This window comes from Sorex fumeus, unplaced genomic scaffold (assembly GCF_029834395.1).
Source record: "Sorex fumeus unplaced genomic scaffold, SorFum_2.1 ptg000044l, whole genome shotgun sequence".
NCBI classification, from domain to species: Eukaryota; Metazoa; Chordata; class Mammalia; order Eulipotyphla; family Soricidae; genus Sorex; species Sorex fumeus.
Genome location: NW_026606101.1, coordinates 52883864 through 52908715, shown reverse-complemented (window position 1 = coordinate 52908715; position 24852 = coordinate 52883864). Strand labels below are relative to the sequence as shown.

At 43.8% G+C, this 24852-nt stretch overlaps 1 protein-coding gene across 1 annotated transcript; it reads right to left on the bottom strand.

Annotated features, from left to right (window-relative positions):
* Positions 1-15561: 15561 nt before the first annotated feature.
* ADIPOQ (adiponectin, C1Q and collagen domain containing) lies at positions 15562-23224 on the bottom strand. Its single transcript, XM_056121882.1, has 3 exons — positions 23212-23224; positions 17773-17994; positions 15562-16156 (listed from the first exon to the last, which is right to left on the bottom strand). The coding sequence occupies exons 2-3, from the start codon at positions 17984-17986 to the stop codon at positions 15636-15638; spliced, it is 735 nt and encodes a 244-aa protein (XP_055977857.1). The 5' UTR covers positions 17987-17994; positions 23212-23224; the 3' UTR covers positions 15562-15635.
* Positions 23225-24852: the final 1628 nt, after the last annotated feature.

Sequence of the window (24852 nt, the reverse complement as noted above, 5' to 3'; positions counted from 1 at the left end):
CATCAGCTGTGAGAAACAGCAGAATGGCTGGCAGATGACTGCCACATCTAGCCACACATGGGGCCTTTCTTTACCTGTCGACAGCCCACTGAAATAGATGATAAACCTTGATTCTGGACCAGGAATTTCACTTGCATAGGTATTCACTTGTTCCTGCCTTCCTCGATTTCTTCCTTTTCCTTTTCCAGAACTGACATAAGACATTTGGTACGACTATTTGTACCAGCCAAAATAAAGTGCTCTAGGGATAGAGCACATATTCAAATATAACTAATAAAGTGAAACATTTTCTGTATTGTCATTGCCTCGCTAACTTTGAGGGAAAAGCTGCCTTTCCTTCCTTCCTTCTTTCCTTCCTTCCTTCCTTCCTTCCTTCCTTCCTTCCTTCCTTCCTTCCTTCCTTTGCTCTTGGGTCACACCTGGTGATGCACAGAAGTTATTCAGAAATCATTCTTGTTGGTGCTCAGGGGGACAACATGGGATTTGCTGGGGATCGAACCCATGCTGGCTATAGAAAAGGCAAGGGCCTAACTCACTGTACTATCTCTCTTTCTTGGTCATGGTCACAGTCCTCCCGTTGTTCATCAATTTGCTCGAGCGGGCCTAGTAACGTCTCTATCATGAGACTTGTTACTGTGTTTGGCATATCAAGTACTTCATGAGTAGCTTGTCAGGCTCTGCCATGCGGGCGAGATACTCTTGGTAGCTTGTCGGGCTCTCCGAGAGGGCCAGAGGAATCAAACTAGAGTCGGCCATGTTGGCTGCGTGCAAGGCAAACGCCCTACCGCTGTGCTATCTTACCTGGCAGGGGAGACACCATGATCACTATCTCTTTTTGGACCCACCAAAAGTGCTTTTTTCTTTGGTAATTTTTGTTCAAAAATGTTTCACTAGCAGTAAAATATCTTAATAAAAAACAAAAGGATCACAGAGGGAATATAGTTCCATTTGAACATTCTTTCAAACCTGATAAATTTCCAGATAATCCTAAATTAAAGATTATATGAATAAAGTGCCAAAATGTGTTGGTATTTCTGCTTTGATCTGTGATGGCTGGAATCATGCTGTTTCATGCTTTAATCTTAGCATGTTACAGTTAAGTACTCAAATCTCAGGCCTGGAGTGATAATACAGTGGGTAGGGTGTTTGCCTTGTACGTGGCTGGCCTGGGGTTCGATCCCAGGCATTCGATTTAGTCCCCCAAGCACTGCCAGGAGTAATTCCTGAGTGCAGAGCCAGGAGTAACCACTGAGCATTGCTGGGTGTGACCCAAAAAGCAGAAAAAAAAAAAGAAAGAAAAGAACTCGAATCTCTCTCATGAAGGAGTTTGTGGTCCTCCAGCAGCTTTCTTCAACAATGGCCTGTCTCAAGATGACATTTAATTTCTTTTATTTTCATCACCATCATGAGTAACTCCTTAGGGCTCCTGCCTCCCTCAATCCCTTCCTTTTCCTTTTATAGAACTGACATAAGATATTTGGTAGGACTATTTGTACCAGACAAAATAAAGTTGACAATAAAGTTTTTTTCTCAGTAATTACAGCAGAAAACTTTGAATAAATATTTTAAAATATGTATGATAGATAGAGCTAGAAAGTCAACAAATAACAACAGAAAGAATGAGGACTGAAGTCAAAACTTGAATAACTCCTAATCTGAGGGAGTTTTATTGATCCCTCCAGCCCCACCCACTCCTTTTGTCTCATGGATTGAATCTAGCTGCAAGTCAAGTGATAGAATTGTGTATCACATTGGTAGAAAAATTCCTATTGCTGACTGAAAGACTAAGAAAAGAGATTTCTACACAACAAAGTATAAGCACAAGTCTTTGTGTGCTTTCCTTTACTATCTTCTTTTTCTCTCCCAGATCTTCCTCAACCAGCCCCAGTCGTTGTGATACATTGCGTCTGCATCACTGGCAGCATGAACCTCTAAGCTCCTCCAGGAAATGGCCAGAGCTCTGTGGTAGAATACATGCTACGCCATACCACATAAAAAATAAATAAATTTAAGATCCCAAAGAAAATTAACCCCTGTCTCTGTCTCTGTCTGTCTCTGTGCTGTGTGAGTGGTTATGCTTAATTTTTTTTTAAGTGGAATGATCCTTTCCCCTTTTCTCCTCTTTGCTTTTCTTTTGTGACTTTATTCCCAAAGGCAACTCAGTCACAAAAATAGCAGCATAGTGCAGTAAAATTAAGAAAGAATCCTAGTTTCTGTTCTGGGCCATAGGAACCAGAGAAGGGAGAGTCAGGGGGGAAGATAGAGAAACGAACTGGGAAAAGATATATTATAATTCTGTATGGAGCCCTATGTGAAGTCCAGGATTCAATGTCTATATATATAGCACTGTCCTCCAGTTGTTCATCAATTTGCTTGAGTGGGCACCAGTAACGTCTCCATTGTGAGACTTGTTTTTGGCATATCGAATACGCCATGGGTAGCTTGCTAGGCTTTGCCCTGCGGGCAAGATACTCTCGGTAGCTTGCTGGACTCTCTGAGAAGGGTGGAGGAATCGAACACGGGCCGGCCTTGGCTGGCTGCATGCAAGGCAAGCGCCCTACCCAGTGTGCTATTGCTCCAGCAGATTTATTAAAGTTTAACAAAGGTTCTTTTGTTTGTTGTGCCAAATGACGAAAAATCTATTTAACTCTGTGACTGAATATGAATGAATTGTGTCTCAAGACAAAGAAGTTACCCAAAACTTCAAGAATTGATCTACAAAAGTCCTAAACTATAGTCTGTGTGGTACATGGAAGAGATACGCCAGAAAACCTAAATAAAGCCTTGAAGTTAAACTATGGAATCACTACCCACAGAAGGTGATATACATCAGGGAGATGCAGATCAAAACAACAATGAGATATCATCTCACATCACAGAGACTGGCCCACATCCAAAAGAACAAAAGCAACCAGTGCTGGTGTGGATGTGGCGAGAAAGGGACCCTCCTCCACTGCTGGTGGGAATGTCAAATGGTTCAGCCCTTTTGGAAAACAGTATGGACGATTCTCAAAAAATTAAAAATCGAGCTCCCATTTGACCCAGCAATACCATTCCTGGGAATATATCCCAGAGAGAAAAAAAGTGTGGTTGAAGTGGCATCTGCACTTGTTTGTTCATTGCAGCACTCTTTACAATAGCCAGCATCTGGAAAAAACCTGAGTGCCCGAGAACAGATGACTGGTTAAAGAAACTTTGGTGCATTACACAATGGAGTACTATGTAGCTGTTAGAAAAGATGAAGTCATGAAATTTACACACAAGTGGTACTACATGGAAAGTATGCTAAGCAAAATGAGTCAGAAAGAGAGGGACAGACATAGAAAGATTGCATTCATCTGGGGAACATAAAGTAACAAAATAGGAGACTAACACCCAAGAGTAACCGAAATTAGTACCAGGAGGTTTGCTCCATGGCTTGGAGGCCAGCCACACATGCTAGGAGAAAAGGGAGCTCAGATAGAGAAGGGAGCACCAAATAAAGGGTTTTGGGAGGATCCTCCCAGGATGGGAGAAGCATGCTGACAGTAGACTATAAACCAAACATGATTGCCACTCAGTGCCTCTTTTGCAAACCACAACACCCAAAAGGAGAGAGAGAACAAAAAGGAATGCCCTACCACAGAGGCAGGGTGGGATGGGGGGAATGGGGGCTGGGAGGGATACTGGGACCTGTGTTGGTGGAAAATGGGCATTGGTGAAGGGATGGGTACTTGATCATTGTATAACTGAGAACCAAGCACAAAAATTTGTAAGTCTACAACTGTACCTCATGGCGTTTCACTAACAAAAATTAAATTTAAAAAAAAAGGTGATATATAAGTTGTATGTGAATATAAGCCAATTAAGTACCTGCTACAAAACAAAGGATTTTAGCAAAACCTGAACTTTCATAACTTAACATGGAAAATATCCTGGGTAAAATTAGCATTGCCTAATTCACAAAGAGCCAAGAAAAATCTAACCAATATGCAGGAGAAATGATATCAATGGGTCTAGCCTTTAATATGACTCAAGTAGAAACTACCAGGCACAGACATTAGTACCTATCATGGCACTATAAAATAGTGATTATAACCACCATTAGAGATGAAAACTCTTGGAGTAAATCGAAGAATAAAAATTCTTAGTAAATGAAGCATTCAGTGGGCTAAGTGCCTGCTTTGCATGAGTCTCAGGTTTAATCCCCAGAATTACATGGTTCCCTGAGCACAGTCAGGATTAACCTCTAAATAGTGAGCCAAGAATAGCCACCAAGAACCGTCAGATGTGGCCCCCAAACAAACTCAAACAAATTAACAAAAAATAAAAAAAGAAAATTTTCTCAGCAGACAAGGAAAAATTACATTTATGGTGGTCACACTCAGCAACGTTGGGTGGCTTCTCCCATAACTGTGCTCAGAGAACATTCCCCAAAGCCCCTCAGGGGACCATATGATTAAAAGGACTGAATCTAGGAGCTTCTCGCACTAAGGATATGCTCTAGACCTGTGAGTTACCTCCCTGATACAAGAAACTATTTTTAAAGAAGTAATTAAAAATGTTGACGTTGAAAATGTAATAACTGAGGGGCTGGAGAGATAGCACAGCGGGTAGGGTGTTTGCCTTGCACGCGGCTGACCCGGGTTCGATTTCCAGCATCCCATATGGTCCCCTGAGCACTTCCAGGCGTAACTCCTGAGTGCAGAGCCAGGAGTAACACCTGTGCATCGCCGGGTGTGACCCAAAAAGCAAAATAAATAAATAAACAAATAAAAAGTAATAACTGAAATAAATAATTCACCAGGTGGGCTCTGTGGCAGAATGGAAATAACAAAGGAAAGATAATCTTAAAACAGATTAATATAAATTTTACAATAAGATATAATTATACATCAATAATAGTAGCACTGTCCTCCCATTGTTCATTGATTTTCTCAAGCGGGTACCAGTAACATCTCCATTGTGAGACTTGTTACTGGTTTGTTTGGTTTTTTTTGCATATCCAATATGTCATGGCTAGCTTGCCAGGCTTTGCTGTGTGGGTGCAATACTCTCGGTAGCTTATCAGGCTCTCTGAGGGGGGGCGGAGGAATCAAACCCAGATCAGCTTCATGCAAGCAAACACCCTTCCCACTATGCTATCGCTCCAGTTCATGAATATAATATATAATTACATATATATATATGTACAACAATATAATTGTACAATAAGAACAGTGAGAAAGGGGCCAGAGTGGTAGTACAGAGTACATTTGCCTTGCATGTGTCAGATCAGGGTTCAATCCTCAACACTACATATGGTTCTTCCAAGCACTGCCAGGAGTAATGCCTGGATACAGAGCCAGGAGTAAGCCTTAAGCACTACAAAGTGTGTGTCCCCGCCAAAAGAAGACAGACAAACAAAAGCAATAAAGATCAAAAACTGTAAATCATTTAATTAAACAATCTAAAATAAATTGGGAAAAAAGGGATAAAGTAGATGGAGCAAATAGAAAACAAAATGATAGCCTTTAATACAATGACAATAACAATTTTATTAAATAAAACAGTCTAAATATCAATTGAAAAACAAAGCGTTTTCATATAAGCACACAAGGCCCAACCCTTAACAACATATTAGTAATCTCTTATAAAAGGGCTTAATGGCCCCTAGGTGAAATACAACAATCTTCATACACTCACCTCTAAGGAAAGTTTTCTGGAGCATTTTCAGTGGTTTATTCATAACAAACAATACAAAATAAATTATTTCAGTTCTGCCTTGGGGCAGTGGTTGGGGTAAGGGATGGAAACATCCAAAATATGGTGTGGGAAGGTTTAATGGTGGTAGGATTGGTGTTTGAGTATTAAATGTGATCAAATATTGTGAAATATTTTATAAAAATAAAATATATAAAACAAAAAAAAAGGAAAAAAAAGAGTTTTCCCTTTTTTGTGGGGAGGGTTCCTTTTGTTTGTTTGGCTTTTGTTAGTTTGAAGGCCACACCCAACGGTGCTCAGGGATAACTCCTGGCTCTGCACTCAAAAATCACTCCTGGTGGTGCTTGGGGGTACCATATGGGATGCTGGGGATCGAGCCCAGGAAGGTCACATGCAAGGCAAGTACCCTACCCACTGTACTAAAAGAACAGTGATTTTTAAGTGATACCAGCATTATGATCGTGTAAAGATCTTCTATTTCTCACCACCCCCAACCTACAATGAATAGATTAATCATAGTTTAACAAAGCTTCCTTTGTTTATCGTGCCAAGTGACCAAAAAATCTATGCAACTCTGTGACAGAATATGAGTGAATTGTGTCTCAAGTGGCAGAAAAATAGGGAAAGCAGAAACAGTGAGACAAATCGTGGCCAACCCCAGAAAGAGGATGGCAGGAAATGTAAAGTCCAACCCATGACCCAAATGAATCCTAAGGCAGCAAAGAAGGGATACTTCACACACTCTGGGGTCACAGAGAAAAGAGCACCAAAGAAAGGTCATGTGACTACAGCAGCCTCTCCCTCCCCACCACTAACATCTGAGGACACTCAGCCCAGAATGCCAAAAATGAGGGACAGAAGTGATTACAAAATAAGCCAGGTTTCTTGTTGCCCAACAACCACAACAGCTAATACCCTCCCTGTCCCCAACCAACACAGCAATACAATCCGAACATGGCCTCTGCTTCCATAAACACCATTTGAAGACTGAGACATCCACAAGGTGACAGACAAACTCTGATCAAAAACAAAAGTTATAGCACCACCTACTGGGAAATAAAGGTCATCTAATTAATAATATACTAAATTAGAATTAAAGCAAAAAAAAAAAGCTGACGCACCAATTGTGCAGACAGTTTCAATAAACAAAATCAGAAGAGAACACAGAAAAGCAGGGAATCATACAAGATTACTATAAACATCTACATGCCAATAAATTACACCATCGAAAAGAAATGCGTAACCTCTTAGAATCATGGAACTTTCCAACTGAATTAGGAAGAAAGAGAAAATCTGAATACATTAATAATCGGTGGATTAGGATAGGGAAAATAATCAGAGATAAAGAAAGACGGGATCAGGAGTATGGTGCTGCCAGCAGGTCAATCTGTGAGGCGAGTGCATCAGCAGCCTCATGGCGCCTTCAGACTTCCAGATACCCCAAAATTGTTGCTGTGCCTTTGGCCAGACCCCAAAAACTTGGGGCAAAGTTTACCAAGAAAGTAAACGGCCAAAAGTTAGGTATGTGGGAGACACACCCACAAACCACCTCTGGCTCAACTTATAGTTGGAGGCATGACCTCTCTGGTTCCTGATTGAATTGCTTAATGGCCATGATCCCAGAAACTCAGAAATGAATCTCAAAGCCCAGCGGCTTTTGACAGAAATGCGTCCTATTCCTGCAGTAGATTACCAGTGCTGGGCCAACCGAGCCTGTTCCCCCTGGCGGCCCGGTGACCGCCATCCTCCAGAGGCCACGGGACAGTCAGGTTTGTGCCCATAGTGATGAGACACGTGGGGCCAACGGGATGGGGGTGGAGCCAGTCCTTTCCTCCCCATGCCAATGAGACCCCAAGTCGCCACCCACAAACGGCCTCTCTGGCTCCTGATCAAGCTGCTTAACGGCCATGATCCAAGAGATCCAGAAACAAATTTCAGAACCCACAGCTTTTGGCAGAAATGTGTCCAGACCCTCAGTAGGTTACTGTCGCCGGACCATTCCAGGGGGGGAAGGGTGCTGTCCCTCCACCAGCTCCCTCTAGGCAACTTGGTGGCCTCCATCCTCCAGAGGCCATTGGACAGTCAGGTTTGGGCCCACAGTGATGAGACACGCAGGACCTCACTGGATGGGGGTGGAGCTGGCTCTTTCCTCCCTGTCCCAATGAGACTCTGAGTTGCTGCCCACGAACAACCTTTCTGGCTCCTGATCAAGCTGCTTAATGGCCATGTTCCAAGAGACTCAGGAACAAATCTCGGAATTCAGCAGGTTTTGGCAGAAATTCCTCCAGATTTAATTATTAAAATTTTGAAATTTCAAAATCGCGCGGCCACTACTGCAGCCGTGCAACATCATATGTTATTCATAACCAGCACTAGAAAACAAATTGTCTACTGTTGCCTTTTCAGCAGATCTGAGTGTTGGGGTAAAATCCCAAATAATAATGATGGATCTGGTGTCAAAATATTGAATGTAATCAAAGTAGAGAGTAATGTGGAAATCATCTGCCCCACAGGTAAGGGGAGGGTGTGGGCTGGGGGTATACTGGGGTTTTGGGGGGTGAAGAATGGGCACTGGTGAAGGTACAGGTGTTTCGTTGTATGACCGAGTCTTAAACCCGAAAGCTTTGTAACTACTCTCATGGTGATTCAATAAATAAAATTATAAAAAATTTTTTAAAAAAGTAAGGTGGAGTTCACGCCCAATTCAATCAGCTAATCAGTGGCTGAATAAATAGCAGTACTCCTACCTAAAAAAAAAAAAAAAGACATGATCTAATTACATAAACAGGGTAGCTCCACCGACCATCCAAGATTAAATGTGTACACACCTAACAAAAGCATTCCAAATTGCACATACCAAAAATTCTGACAGAACTGAAGAAAAATATAAAAATTTACAGTTAGACTAATCAAACCATTAAGCCTAAAATCATAGCCACAATTTCTTCCTGACAGTATTTCTCACAGGAGAGTGTCCTCTATTTCCAAAAAGAAATGACCCTGTTGCAAAGAACTTAGAATTGGTGTGACACATCTCATAGTTCTGAGAATGCCATGTCAACCAGATGAGAGGTTGTGAAGCTCTGCAGACATTAGCCAGACATTAGCTAATTGCTGAAATCTGAGAGAAAATTAATAGCAATTTTCTGGGATTATCCTTTTGAGAAACATGAGAAAACTCAAACATAGCACAAAGAATTTGTTGAGAACTGGTATTTTTACTTTTGTAATCCATCCTCCATCCTCCCACTTCTAAGGCCATGGCCCAGTTTGGCTTTAGGCAAAATAGCCCTTCCCTCCAACTAGAGTCATAATCCACTTACACCAATCAGAAAAGGTGTTCCTACTGGTGACACCTGTAATTGGTCAGAATACACATCCAGGTCAGAGGCAGAGATGCATGCAGTTATTTATGGAGGCTTCTTGGGGGAAAACTTGTTCTCTATCTTCTTGGGAATTACCACAAAAAAAAAAAATATATATATATATATATATCCCTTTGACCACATGGTGTGATTGGGAATGTGCTTTGATGTTCTGTGGTATTGTCTAGGCAGAGTCTGAGGGAAAGCCTACACTGCAGAAGATGGAATCAAAGGATAGTACAGCCATGTTATTTTCTGTTATGCTGAAATACATTTTCTTTTTTTCTTTTTTATCCTTTTCTTTTGGGGCCATACCGGGCATTGCTCAGCGGTTACTCCTGGCTCTGCACTCAGGAATCATTCCTGGCGGTGCTTGGGGGAGCATTTGGGTTGCTAGGGATTGAAACTTGATCAACCATATGCAAGTCAAGCACCTTACCAACTGTACTACCTCTCTCGCCCCTAAGAAATACATTTTCTTAGTTTGCTTAAGTGAGTTGATTTGGGTATTCTGTAATTCACCAATACGGTCCAGGCTACATAAGATGTAGTCCTTCACTCCCTCTAAAGCCCGTGTCTTTCTCTAAAACTGAGAAGGAAATGATATGAATGTATCTACCTTTAAAGCTTGATAGTATCTTTACTGAGAAAATAATGCACAGCATTTTATAAGAGATTTTATATGTAGAAATTATAATCATTTAATGAAAGGTAATATGCATGTAAAAATGTTCTGAATTTTAGATGAAGAAAAAATACATTTTCCACTTATATTCATATTAAATGATATTAACACTACTTTTGTTAGAGCCTTTGAAAAGTATTCGTAACGCCCGCTTGTCCTTTGCCAACTACAAGACCAAGATGACTGCCCTCCGACATCCTGATGGATCCATCACATCCTCCAGAACGGCAATGGAGAAGATTATCCATGACTTCTACTCAAATCTCTTCAATAGCCATGTCCACTTGCCGACATACCAAATTCCACAGGATGGATATGTCGTTCCCAACTTTCTCCCTTCCAAAATCCGACACGCCATTTCGTCGGTAAAGAAACAAACAGCACCCGGCCCAGACAAGGTCAGACCTGAACACCTGAAGAACCTGCCGTCAGTACTCATCAATACACTGGCTCGGCTCTTCACTCACTACCTGTCTGAATGCAAGGTTCCGTCCCAATGGAAAACCAGCAGGACCGTACTACTGTTCAAGAAGGGAGACATCCATGACATTGGCAACTATCGCCCGATCTGCCTATTGTCTGTCATCTACAAGTTGTTCACTTGAGTTATCCTAAATAGGATTGGCAGAACACTAGATGAAGGACAACCATGCGAGCAAGCCGGGTTCCGCAAAGGATTCAGCACCATCGACCGTATCCACACGATAACCAAGCTCATTGAGGTTTCTCGGGAGTTCAAGATGCCGCTCTGTCTAACGTTCATTGATTTAAAGAAGGCCTTTGATTCTGTTGAGACGGAAGCGGTCATTGAAGCCCTAGCCAATCAGGGCATTCAAGCCCAATACATCAATATCCTCCGTGAGCTGTATTGCGGATTCACTACCAGGATCTCACCATTCTACAAAGAAGTGATCGTTGATGTCAAGAGAGAGGTGCGGCAGGGTGATACCATTTCACCAAAACTCTTCAGTGCCACCCTCGAGAACATCATGCGACGACTGGAATGGGAAGGAATGGGAGTGAAGATAGATGGTCGGCAACTACACCACCTCCACTTTGCTGATGACATTGTTTTAATAACACCAAACATCAGCCAAGCGGCACAAATGCTGGCCGACTTTGACTGTGAGTGTGGAAAGGTAGGACTACAGCTGAATCTTACGAAGACAATGTTTATGAGAAACAGCCTCGTTCCTGACGCCCCATTCGCTCTCAACGGAATGACCATCTCCGAATGCAACAGTTATGTGTACCTAGGTCAAGAAGTCAACATGACAAATGACCTGGCACCCGAGCTGTGCAGGAGGAAGAGAGCGGCTTGGAACGCCTTCAAGAATGTCAAAGAAATAGCTAAGAGGACGAAGAACCTCCGGCTCCGGGAACATCTCTTTGATTCCACTGTTCTTCCTGCATTAACATATGCCTCAGAGACCTGGGCCCTACGCAAACAGGATGAGAACGCTATTCAGGTCTCCCAAAGAAGAATAGAAAGAGCTATGCTTGGAATATCACATTTCACTCAAATGAGAGAAAGAATCCGGAGTTCTGACATCCGTCGAGGATCAAGAATCAGGGACGCTGTCTCATTTGCCAAGGTGTCAAAACTCAGATGGGCTGGTCATGTAATGAGATTTAAAGACGACCACTGGACTAGAGCTGTTACTGACTGGATTCCACGGGATGTCAAAAGACCGCGTGGCCACCCACCTACCAGATGGTCAAACTTCTTCGTCAAGATCATGAACAATCGGTTTGACGCTCTTCATGTTCCCAGAGCGAACAGATGCCATTGGGCTACACTAGCACGTGACACGGACAAATGGAGACGTTACTGGCACCCGCTCGAGCAAATCGACGACTAACAAGAAGTTAAGTGATTAAGTGATTAAGTGTTAGAGCCTTTGAATAATATCAAACTAATGTTTCCTGGGGCTGGAGCAATAGCACAGTGGTAGGGCGTTTGCCTTGTGCGCAGCCAGCCCTGCTGAGCCGGGTTCAATTCCTCCATCCCTCTCGGAGATCCCGGCAAGCTACCGAGAGTATCGCCCGCACAGCAAATCCTGGCAAGCTACCCGTGACATATTTGATATGCCAAACGCAGTAACAAGAAGTCTCAAAATGGAGACCCTACTGGGCCCGCTCGGGCAAAATCGATGAACAATGGGAGGACAGTGTTTTGTTTTTAATGCTTCCTGGAAGAATGTTTATTACTATCAACCACTTATAATTTTTTCCTTTTTATCTAGAAGAATATTTGGCAATAATGTATGTATTTAAGGTGGACAATTTGTATTTTGATGTAAATTTGCAATGTGAAATAATAAACACTTTGAAGCTAAAATGGGCCAGAGAAATAGTACATTGGGTAATGTGCTTGTCTTGCACACAGTCACTTAGTTTGATCCCCCTCATCCAATATGCTCCCTGAGCACAGCCTGGACTAATCCTGAACGCAGAGCCAGGAGTAAACCCTAGACACCCAGTGTGATGCAAAAACAAAACCAAAAAGAATCCAAAACATGCTCTTTAATCCTTTAAACTACCTCCCTGACCCAGGATTTCCTTTGTTTATTTTGCAATTTACTATTTTTTTCAATTCTTGAAGAAAAAGAATAGATGCAAGAGACCCCAGAGACTCAGTTGGTGCCCAGGAGAGAATGATTTCCAAATTCCTTTGTGGGTTTTATATTTGTGAAGACTCAACTATACCCTTGAGGAAAAATTCTTTAGCTCTAGGAAGTACAGACATCCCAAACTTCCATGGACAATATTAAAACTCTCCAGTGGATATACAAAATACTGGTTAAACTCCACAAGAAGAAAACATCCAACCCCATCCAAAAATGGGGCAATGAAATGAACAGAAACTTTCTCAAAGAAGAAATCCGAATGGCAAAAAAGCACATGAGAAAATGCTCTACATCATTAATCATCAGGGAGATGCAGATCAAAACCACAATGAGATACCATCTCACACCTCAGAGACTGGCCCACATTCAAAAGAGCAAAAGCAACCGATGCTGGCGTGGATGTGGCGAGAAAGGGACACTCCTTCACTGTTGGTGGGAATGTCCACTGGTTCAGCCCTTCTGGAAAACAGTATGGACGATTCTCAAAAAATTAGAAATTGAGCTCCCATTTGACCCAGCAATACCACTCCTGGGAATATATCCCAGAGAGGCAAAAATGTATAGTCGAAGTGACATCTGCACTTGTTTGTTCATTGCAGCACTCTTTACAATAGCCAGAAACTGGAAGAAACCTGAATGCCCAAGAATAGATGACTGGTTAAAGAAACTTTGGTACATCTACACAATGGAGTACTATGTAGCTCTTAGAAAAGATGAAGTCATGAAATTTACATACAAGTGGTACAATATGGAAAGTATCATGCTAAGCGAAATGAGTCAGAAAGAGAGGGATAGACATAGAAAGATTGCATTCATCTGGGGGATATAAAGTAACAAAGTATGAGATTAATACCCAAGAAGAGCTGAGATCAGCACCAGGAGGATTACCCCATAACTTAGAGGCCAGCCGGGTATCCTAGAGGAAAGGGCAGTTCAGATAGAGAAGGGAGCACCAAATAAAGGATGTTTGGAGGATCCTCCCAGGAGGGGAGATGCATGTCGAAAGTAGACTATGGACTGAACATGTTTGCCACTCAATGCCTCTTTTGCAGACCACAACACCCAAACGGAGAGAGAGAACACAGGGGATTGCCCTGCCACAGAGACGGGGGATGGGGGGATGGGGGTGGGAGGGATATTATCCATGGTGGTGGAAAATGGGCACTGGTGGAGGGATGGGTATCTGATCATTGTATAATTGAAACCAAAGCACAAAAAATTGTAAATCTACAACTTTAAAAAAATAAAATAAAATAAGGGGGAAAAAAAAACAACTCTCCAGTGGAAGAGAATGGATACTTAAACCAGGGAGTTTCTAAAATGAAATTTTTTCCTATAAATAGTGATATGGGGAGACCAAATTGAGTTAAATCTCATAAGTATGAGATTCAAGGGCTTGGTCTTCATGAGGCCTTTGTTAAGCTCATGTGGGTCCCCCTGGCCTGGTGGGGAAATGTCGCCTCTACCTGGGCACTCACTCAAACAAACACATGAAGGGAGGAGGCACAGGGACACATTGCTCAAGAATGATTTTCCTTGGTTTTTTTGTTGTTGTTGTTTTTTGGGTCACACCTGGCAATGCTCAGGGGTTACTCCTAGATCTGCACTCAGGAATAACTCCTGGCGGTGCTCAGAGGACCATATGGGGTGTCGGAGATTGAACCCAGGTTGTCTGCATGTAAGGCAAATTCCCTCTCTGCTGAACTATTGCTCCAGTCCCCCTTAAGAATGATTTTAAGGAAAGAAATATCACATTCCAGAAGCCTCCTGACCAGGTGACTTGAATAACAAGGGAGATTTCAGTATATGGAGATGAAGCTGGGATTCTGGGTCAAAGGAATAAACACATGAGGAAAGATAAAAAAAAAAAAATCAAAGTACACGGTGGTTTTCTACTCACTGAGTAATCCAACTGGGACAGAAAGGATGTCTTACAGGGAAATGTACTGGGGACAGGTTTAATTCATGACAAAAGCCAATTTAAAGGCCCTCAGATGAGCTGACTGAAAGAGCCCCAACCAACATCAGAAAGGGTATTTCAAATAGTCTTGCTATGGGATGGAGCAATATTACAGTAGATAGCACATTTTCCTTGGTCACAGTCAACCTACATTTAATCCCCAGCATCCCATATAATCCCCTGAGCGCTGCCAGGAACAATTCCTGAGTGCAGTCATGAGTAACTCTTTGAACATCACCAGGTGTGCAAAAAAGAAAAAAAAAAGAGGTACTGCTGGCATAAGAGATAACACAGATAACACAGAGATAGAACATGCATTTGCCTTGCATGCGGCCACAATGGCAACAAACTCTGGTAACCAATGATGGCCCGCTCACCCCCCAACATTGTCATAGGTCTCTGCTGAGCACAGAGTCAGGAATAGCTCCTGATGACTGCCAGGATAAGCCCCATCCTCACCCCCCCCAAAATTATTCAATCAGTAAAATAAAATGACACCATGTAGGAACCTGAGAGATAGCACAAGTAGGGTATATCATTTACCTTGCATACAGCTGATCTGGGTTAGATCTCCAGTACCATATGTGGTCCTTAGAGCACTTCCAGAAGTGATCTCTGACTACAGAGCCAAGAGCATAGCCAGGTCGGACTCAAAATCAAACAAAAACAGCCATCAAAATAAATGGAACAGTCTAATAGAAAAGACCTTGATTTGACATTCTAACTTGGCTGCTTAATGCCATGTGATCTTAAATGTGACTCAAGACTCCATGTATGAAAAGCAGGTCATTTCTTTTTCTGTGCCCTTAACAAGAATTGTAAGGAACAAACAATTAGCACAGAATAGTATTATCAAAGACTTTATTGTCATGTATGTAAAAACTCCAGGATATGTTATTACCCTTTTGTTTCCACTACAACATAGGTCCTTAAGGACAGAAACATATCACATATTAGGACATATTAGGAAATATCACATAGTTTGTGGGTTGTTTTTTTCTTCTTAGGTATTGGATGAATGAATGGAGTAAATGCATCAATAGGGGCTGAAGCAATAGCACAGCGGGTAGGGCATTTGCCTTGCATGCGGTCAACCCAGGTTCGATTCCCAGCATCCCATATGGTCCCCTGAGCACCGCGAGGGGTGATTCCTGAGTGCAGAGCCAGGAGTAACCCCTGTGCATCGCCGGGTGTGACCCAAAAAGCAAAAAAAAAAAAAGCATCAATAGTATTCAGAACCCTTCAAGCAGATAAAGTCAATCTCTTGACTACACTGAAAACGTGGGCTGGTAGTCACTATGAGTTAGTGGTGATCAGTTGGTGTCATGGTAGAGAAGAAAGCCTGTGAAGGTGGAGTCATTGATGTTATCTGCATAGAGCCCATTATTCTCTCCATCTCCATACACCTGGAGCCAGACTTCATCGCCTGAGTTCAGGTGGAGGAGCACTGAGCCGGAAGCCTGATCAACGTTCTTGTCCTGGTACTGGTCATAGGTGAAAAGCACAGTCTTGTCCTTCTTGTGGAGACTGACCTTCACATCCTTCAAGTAGACTGTTATATGGTAGGAGAAGTAGTAGAGTCCAGGAATGTTGCAGTAGAATTTTCCAGTGGTGCTATCATAGTGGTTTTGTTGATTATAGAAGATCTTGGTAAAGCGAATGGGAGTATTGGGGACTGTGACCCGGGTCTCTAATCCCACACTGAATGCTGAGCGGTACACAAAGGCACTTTCTCCAGGTTCTCCTTTTCTGCCTGGGATTCCTGGAAAGCCTCGAGGACCTTCAACCCCAGTTATTCCAGTTTCACCAGTGTCACCTTTGTCACCAATAAGACCTAGAGAATGATAAGATTTTAGTGTCCACAATGAAAAGAACTCCTGTCTAGGTTATTTTCAGCCTAAAACACTTCCCTTGTGATTCTATTTACAACCTAACCTAACTCAAAGAACAAGAAATCAATTGGGGGTGGTGAGTGCAGGGAGTTAGTGCAGCCAGTAGAGCTCTTGCCTTGCATACGGTCAACCTGGATTCAATCTCTGGTACCCCATATAGCCCCCAAACCCTGGCAGGAGTGATTCCTGAGTTAAGAGACAAGAGAAATCCCTGAGCACAGGTGGGTATGACCCAAATACCAGGAGAAGAGAACAGGGGAACGGAGGGAAGGAGAGAGAAGAGGAGGGGAGGGGAGGGGAGGGAAGAGGAGGGGGGGAGGGAAGAGGAGGGGAGGGGAGGGAAGGGAGGGAAGGGAGAGGAGGAGAGCGGAGAAATCAATGGGAATTCCCAAAACAGGAGAGCTTAGACTTCTTCTTCTATAATTCTCCAGAGCATGACCCAACGAGCACCCAAAATTTCATCTCCAATTTTATCACATGTAGGGCGTTTGCCTTGCATGCGGCCAACATGGCTGACCCGAGTTCAATTCCTCTGCCCCTCTTGGAGAGCTTGGCAAGCTACCGAGAGTATCTCGCCTGCACGGCAAAACGTGGGCAAGCTACCCATGACATATTTGATATGCCCAAACACAGTAACAAGTCTCACAATGTTACTGGGCCCGTTCGAGCAAGTCGATGAACAACGGGAGGACAGTGACAGTGACAGAAGTATCCATCAGAGAACCCTCCACCCTGCCAACCCTTTTTGTACTGCTCAATCAATCATACTTCAGCTCTTCTGTCCCATCAAAAATGCCCATCCTCCTTTATTCTGTCCACCTATCCTTCAAGGCTAAGTCCAAGTCTTGCCTTAAAGCCTTTATTGTTTATCCAGGTCTGCACTAGTATCTTTCCTCCTGCCCCATACCTTGGGTATTTGTCAACATTCAATTTGGCATATTTGGAGTAGATTTTCTTACATAATCACTTATATGGTCTATACATTCTATTTATCTTCTTAACTAGAGCATTCTTGTCAATATTTTAGGATGTATGCATTAAGTGTGTTTGAATGTTACTGGATCGAATGCTACGGGAATTAAGTAGATATAATTGAAAACAGCAATATAAATAAGTTGGGAATAGGAGTAAATGAAACCAGGAATGAGAAAGAGAGTTAGGGAGGTTACATGAATAAAAAACTGTCAAGGGTACTTGCTATTATACCAACTATTTTCACCCCTGGAAAGCTAAATCAAAATCCACTTGAGTTGGGGCTAGAGCAATAGCACAGCTGGTAGGGCATTTGCCTTGCACGCGGTCAACCCAGGTTCGATTCCCAGCATCCCATATGGTCCCCTGAGCACCACCAGGAGTGATTCCTGAGTGCAGAACCAGGAGTAACCCTTGTGAAACACCAGGTGTGACCCAAAAATGAAAAAAAAAATCCACTTGAGTTTGCTTTCAAGTTTTGTTTTCTCTATGGCTTGGCCTTAATCAAGTGTCCTTAGGTTATCCTGGAGTCTCATTTTCATACAGGGAAATTCTGTGATAGAGAAGTGTCCCAATTTCTACTTACCTGGATCTCCTTTCTCACCCTTCTCGCCAGGTGTGCCATCTCTGCCATCACGGCCTGGGGACCCATTGTGGCCAGGATGCCCTGGGATGCCCGCCATCCAAGCCGCGCAGGCGCCCTTGGGTGGGGAGAGCTGGACTCCAGGCTCCTCTGCTGTAATGTCCTGGCCATGGGTAGGCAGGACCAAGAGCAGCAGAAGAGCTCGCAGCAGCAGCATCCTGAGTCCTGAAACCCAAATGGCACCGTCAGCTCGGAGACACACAACACACTCAGGGTCTAAGCAAGCAGAGCCCACCCCTGAGATGTGCTCTCTCTCTCTCTCTCTCTCTCTCTCTCTCTCTCTCTCTCTCTCTCTCTCTCTCTCTCTCTCTCTCTCGCCCCCCCTCACTCTTCCAGGAAAATTTTTTCTATTTCAGCCTGTGGAATTTTGACCCCACCCAAACTCTTCCTGCCCTGAAATGTCCAATATTCAGCATTAGTTCTTGTCTGTGAAATTTTCTCATAAGATTGTGGCTTTAGTGATGATGTGACAACACTCCTCGAATGCCTCATATCTAATCACAGAGACAAGCATAGAGAAAGATCCAAGACTCAGACAGTCAATAATCTATCATTCGGGCCAGAGAGATAGTACAGTAGGTAGGGTGTAGTGTGCCTTGCATGTTGGCAGACCTGAGTTTGATCCCTGACACTGTTTGATAATAAACTCCTCTGAGATGCTCAGGAGTGACCCCTGAGCACAGAGCCAGGAGCAACTTCTGAGCACCACCAGATTTTGGTTCAAAACCAAAGAATTTTTTTTAAATGTGCTAGTATAGAGGGTAAGGTGCTTGTCTCACATATAACCACTTGGGTCTGATTTCCGGCACTTTATGTGGCCCCTCAGGCCTGCCAGGAGTCAGCCCTGAGCACTGCTGAGTGTGGCCCCAAAAGCAAAATGGTAAATAAATTACTTAAAAATCAAATGGATCACTAATAAAAATTTAAAAAATAAAAAAAATTAAATGGAATTGTTTTTAGTCTGCTTAATATTACTGTTACACTTGATTATAAAAGGCTTCTATTTCTTCTAGGGGAAAGCATTAATGAAACTATAACCTGAGACTTTATTGTGCCTATAAAGATAGATAATTAAACTAAACCTCAAATGCCACTTTTAATTCTTTGTAGAATGCCATTGGTAAAGTCCTTACCTCATTTACTATCTTAATTCTCACACAGTAGGTAGGGTGAGAAAAAGGAAGATTGGATGCAAGGGGTCTTATGACCTCAGTGCTTGAGTGAAATAGGTTGTTTCAACCCTCTTATGCTTGGAGGATTAAATGGCTGTTATCTATATAAAGAATTTAGTACTGTACCTAGCACATGTCAGTACTTAATCAGTGTTAGTTACAACCATACTTATTTTATAGGTGAAAAAAGTGGACTTCACAGATGTTAGCTAACCTGTCCAAGATCCCAGAGCTAAAGAGAGATGAGTTGGAAATAAAACTCTAATTTGTAGAAACCCAATAATTGGGATCTTAGGTACAGCCCAGAGGAGTGGGGAAAAACCATCATGACCACACAAGTACTTTGTAATGTTCTGTTACAGGAGATAGAGAGACAAGAGAAAGCAGAATTTTATTGTTGGAGATTTGGGGGGAGGAAGGCAGGGACCCGAACCCTAGTGACTCTCAAGACTTACTTCTGGCTCAGTGCTCAGGGATCATTTCTGGTGGGGTTTGGGGAACCATATGGGATGCCAGAAATAGAACCTGGGTCAGCCTCATGCAAGGTAAGTGCCCTATCCACTGTACTATCTCTCTGGCCCCAAAAATAGTATTTTTAAAACATCTGGATGGTTTCCAGAACCTTTTAAAACCTGGAGCAATCGAACAGAGTTTAGACCTTGCATGCAGTTGACCCTGATGCAATCCCCGCCACCACATGACCCTCCAAGTACAGCCATATGTGTTCCTAGAGGCCTCCAGCACTGCCAGGGTTTCCCAGGTATCCCCAACATTGTAGGACTCAAGCATACTGCATCCTTGAGCCTTTGCGTTGATCCACCACGCCAGCTGGCAATGATAACCAGGAGGGCCCTGGGGTCTCCTGAGCATAGACTGAGATACCGCCCACCCACACCTACCCACAAAACCCTCCAAATTATCGTGCAATTAACCTGCCTTTTACTATAGACACCACCATTAATTCACTGGATGATTAAACTGTCTCTTCCCAGATCTCATCTTTTTTGCCTGAAGATGTGACTTAAAATTAATCGTAAGCCTATTTCACAATGTTATTATGAAAGTCAATTGATGAAAGTGAAAATGTTTCATAAACTTATAATGCATTCCCCACAGAGATGTGAAGAGAAGGAGAGCAAATGAAGGTTCTGGAAACCATACCCGCCAGCCCCAGGACAGCAGAGAGGACTCAAGTCCTCCTAGAGAAATCAGAGAACCAGGAATCTTTAGTAACTTCTGCCCCAGAAGGACAAGCAGAAGAGAGCAGAGCTACAGTTTAAAATCCAAAGCCTGCTTTTTTTCCTACCACACTCACTTTTATTTACAGGAAATCATGCATAGGAATAAATTTACCCCACTTTTTTTTTTTTTTTTGCTTTTTGGGTCACACCTGGCATTGCACAGGGGTTACCACTGGCTCATGCACTCAGGAATTATTCCTGGTGGTGCTTGGGGGGCCATATGGGATGCTGGAGATTGACCCCAGGTCGGCTGTGTGCAAGGTAAATGCCCTACCCACTGTGCTAACCCCTTGTCCCCACTTTTAATGATGCATGAGGGTGACCATAATGTCCTCTAGCCCATTGTTATCCTTCAGTCTTATATGTTAAGATGTACAAGAAGTTTCTTGTTGACCCACTGAAGTTTCAGTAACAGCAGCAGGACCTGTTTGGGACTGGGACAAGCCAGAGTGATGTGGAGGAGAGGTCGGTCGCCAAGCCTGGTGCCAATTCTCCCAGCAGGAAAGGGCATTCTAGCACAGTTCATACAGTCCCCAAGGGCTGAAAAGCGTCTCGGAAACCCTCTTCCCCCTACCCGGCTTTCACAAACTGGACGTTTGACAGAGAGGAGAAGGAAGTATTCGCTAGATCCATAAATCCAGTTCCCAGGCCAGAAGCATTAAAGCGTTGTTTATTTTCAATTTGACGGGAACTCTATTAAACAAGGAACACGAGTCCAATGAGGTCATGAGGATGAGGAAACGGAGAGATTAAGGCGGTGATCCCTGAGAGATTCCTATTCCTCCTTTCAAACCAGCGAGATGTCACATTATTAAACTTCTAAAAAGCACCCCCCCCCCCCCACCACAGGGCTACTCGGATTCGGCTTCCTCCTCTGCTACATGAGATCATGTGGGATCAGAGACGGAGAACAGTTTGAAACTGGCAAGGGTTCTTCAGAGTATAAATTATTTTAGAGACTTTCAAACGTTATTTCATGTCCAATTCCCCTCTGCCCTGTGTCTGACTCTTCTACAGAGAAAAAAATCCAAGACTCAAGAGACTGTGATGTGGGTTTTAACCCCTTGGGGCGGGTATAGTCAACTGCAATAGAGATGTCGCAAGTGTCTGGGATCATTGGTTTCTGACATGTCAAGAGGGTGGGTGAAAAGTCTGTGCACTCAGCCAGCTTGGAAAGGACAAGAAGCAAGTCCCGTCTCTCCCCTGAAAAACGCCTCAAAACCCAGGGGATGGAAGAGTCAGCTTGCTAAGGAGGCCGCAGGCCATTTGCTCTGCTCTGCATGGACTAAGCTCACACCCTCGTGTTCCTTTGGAGTTTTCTGCCAGCGTCCTCCCCTGTTCCCCAACTGCCAGGGAGGAGCCAGCCTCACTGCTTACGGGAAGGAGTCACCAGAAGTGAGGTGGCTACAATCTTTTTGAGGTTTGAGCTGAAAAAAAAAAAAAACAGGTCTTCTCTTCAAACCAGGGACCCATAGCCCCTGACAGCTGGTCTCTAAAAGCCATCCCTCAGGCAGAAGCAATAGTACAGCAGATAGGGAATTTGCCTTGCACGTGGCTGACCTGGGTTCGATCCCCGGCATCCTATATGGTCCCCCAAGCATCCCCAGAAGTAATTCCTGATTGCAGAGCCAGAAGTAAGCCCTGAGTATCCCTGGGTGTGACCCAAAAAGCAAAGAAAAAAAAGTCATCCCTCTGGCTTTTGTCTACAGCCAAATGGACCAGAAGGCCCAACAAGCAGGGATCTCTGGGGCAAGCCATGATTGGGTTCGGCAAAGGCCAGGGAAATCTAGTCTTTTCTGGAAGAAAAGGTTTTCTAGGGCCAGAGAGATAATACAGCTGGTAGGGTGCTTGCCTTGCACTGTCGGCCCCGTTCAACCTCTGGAACCCCATGTACCACTGGGTTGGCCCAGAAACAAACAAACAAACAAAAAAAAAGGGCGGGGGGAAGAAAACATTTTCTTGTTTTCTTTTTTTTTTTTTTAAACTGATTCACCATGAGAAAACATTTTCTAAGAGTCGAGTTTCTGGATCCAGAGAGCTAACACAAGGGAAAGGTGCATGCAGGCATCACTGTTTTAGTCCTCAGCACTCCATCATCCCCCCCACACACTCCCAGTGACACACAGTGTGCACCCGAAGGCCACTGAGAACTGCATGGGAGGGCTCAGGAATTTCGCAGGACTGCCGCATCTGAGCAGTACCACATCCTCAGCCCCTCACACTGAGCTGCCAGCCCCAATGAAGGAGGGTCACCTAGAGGGCCCCCATGCCTCCTGAACACCTTTGAGATTCCCCCACAATAAATAATAAAATCAAGAGTTAAAATTTTAACTCATTTAAAAAATTACAATTAAGAGTTTCTGTTAACTCCCAGATTTTTTTGCTTGCCTTATCTCATTTGAACCTCTAGCCCTCACTTCTGTGTAGCTGCCATAGTTCGTATCTGCAGATTCCAATACCCGCTCATCTATGTCCCGCAGAATCCCCACCCAGAGAACCTACTCAGAAAATACCGCTGAGCCGAATCACTGATGGAGCTGGATTCCTCACTCAGGCTCTCCCCAAAGCTGCTCATCAGGATCCCCCCAACCTGGACAAGCTGAGAAAGGCTTTCCCAAAAGTTCTCTTTGTTTGTTGAAATCTACCACGGCCCATTCCTCCCCTCACTGAACCCAAACTTTTCTTGGAGTAGACTTTCTGCCATAGAGTGAATCGGGCAAAACTCAGCACCGGGCATTTTAACTAGAAGGAATAGCCTCTTTGGGGGTTGTAGGGAAATCGCAGAAGAAACTTTGTACCTACTAGGGTGCATCGCTCTCACCCCAAACCAGAGGACTGCCCAGGTCAGAGTTTTGCCTTCGGGAACTCCACCTGCGGTGACAAACAGCCTGAGAACTCCCAAGCCAGAGACACCACTGCCCAGCCACCCCACTCTACCCCACAACCACCCCCACTTCCACAGTCCTTACCTCAGACCCCCAGACTGCACTCAGGAAGGAAGTGAGGAGGAGAGGGCCCTCTGTGGGAGCCTGATACCAGTTGGGGCAGGCCGTCCCCACCTCACAGTTGTCCTTTCCCATTGGCCAACCCAGAAAGAATCTAAGTCCTGCCAGTGGGTGGGCCCTTTGCCCCTGGCAGTTGCTTGGGGGGTACGGTGCAACTCCCTTTGGGCTTACAAAGCCAAGTGGAGCTTCGGTCACACTTACTTTCTCAGGCCCAGCCTTATTTTTGCTTCTACCGCAGAAACTGATGGGGCAAGGGTAAAGACCACAAGCAGAACACTTTTTTTGTGTCAAATAGCTGCCCAGTGGTGCCAGAGACCTCGCGAGACCTCCCTCTTCCCATAGAACGTGTCCTCCACTCTCTGATCTGGGCCCAAGATTTAGGGGAAAAAAATTGTGGATTAATTTGGAGAACTGGGGTGAAGGGAAGTTTGGGGGTTGAAGTGGAAGCGGCCAAGATTTAAACTTTTTAAGACCCCTGAATGGATGGAGTACAGTGGGTAGGGCACTTGCCTTGCACCCCACCAACTTGCTTTTAATATCCAGTATCCCATATGGTTCCCCAGAACCTCCAGAAGTAATTCTTGAGTGCAGAGCCAGGAGTGACCCTTAAGTATCACTAGGTGGAGTCCCCCCCGCCCTTCAAAAAATAAATTAAGAAATATAAAGATCTTGAATAGGCCTAAGAGATAGTTCAATGGGTTTAGTGGGGGACCCAAATTCAGTCCCCGGCACCAAATGTTCCCCTGAGCACTGCCAGGAGTGACCTCCCTCTTCAAAAAAAAACCCCAAAATAAACAAAATAAGTCCTTGAAGTGTTAAGTGATTATGGGGTGACCACCTTTATATAATTCAAATTTTACATAACAAATTTTACAAGTGTAATATTACACTGGGCCTGGAGCGATAGCACAGCTGTAGGACATTTGCCTTACAAGCGGCCAACATGGTCGACCTGAGTTCGATTCCTCCGTCCCTCTCAGAGAGCCTGGCAAGCTACCGAGAGTATCTCGCCAGCACGGCAGAGCCTGGCAAGTTCCCTGTGACGTATTCAATATGCCAGACACAGTAACAATTGTCACAATGGAGACGTTACTGGGCCCGCTCGAGCAAATCGATGAACAACGGGAGGACAGTGACAGTGACAGTAATATTACACTATTATCTTTCAAGATTTTCTAGTTTCAAAGTTCAGTATTAGGTTTTGAAAGCTTTTCCTGTGTCTTAGCCCTCATTTTCCCACATCTCAAGTCTTTGCCTAACCCAGCAACTGGGGAGCCATACTCTGGCTAACGCAGCTTGAATGATCAGAAGCTGCCACTGAGGTGTTCCTAGAAAACTTGGGCTGCAAAAATCAACATTCATCTCTTTGGATTCATTAGCAGCTCTGTGTTATTTTTCAAGGGCAGGATCAGAATCTTTTCTTGAGTCACATGCTGATGTGTTCACTCAATACCCAGATAAAAAAGATCCCAAAACCATTTCTACAAAATATCTAGAAGTGAAACAGTCACACGTAGAGACTAGGCAAGCATCTGTCTGCTCCCAAAGGTCACCTCCACCCACCGTACAGATCCTAAAGGAAGCAGAAAAGTAAACCAAAAGTTT

Bases quoted from the DNA above. Each gene is read 5' to 3' on its own strand.
- ADIPOQ (XM_056121882.1), bottom strand. From the start codon at position 17,986: ATGCTGCTGCTGCGAGCTCTTCTGCTGCTCTTGGTCCTGCCTACCCAT. The intron at 16,157-17,772 runs GTAAGTAGAAAT...ATCATTCTCTAG, and splicing joins GGGTGAGAAAGGAGATCCAG to GTCTTATTGGTGACAAAGGT.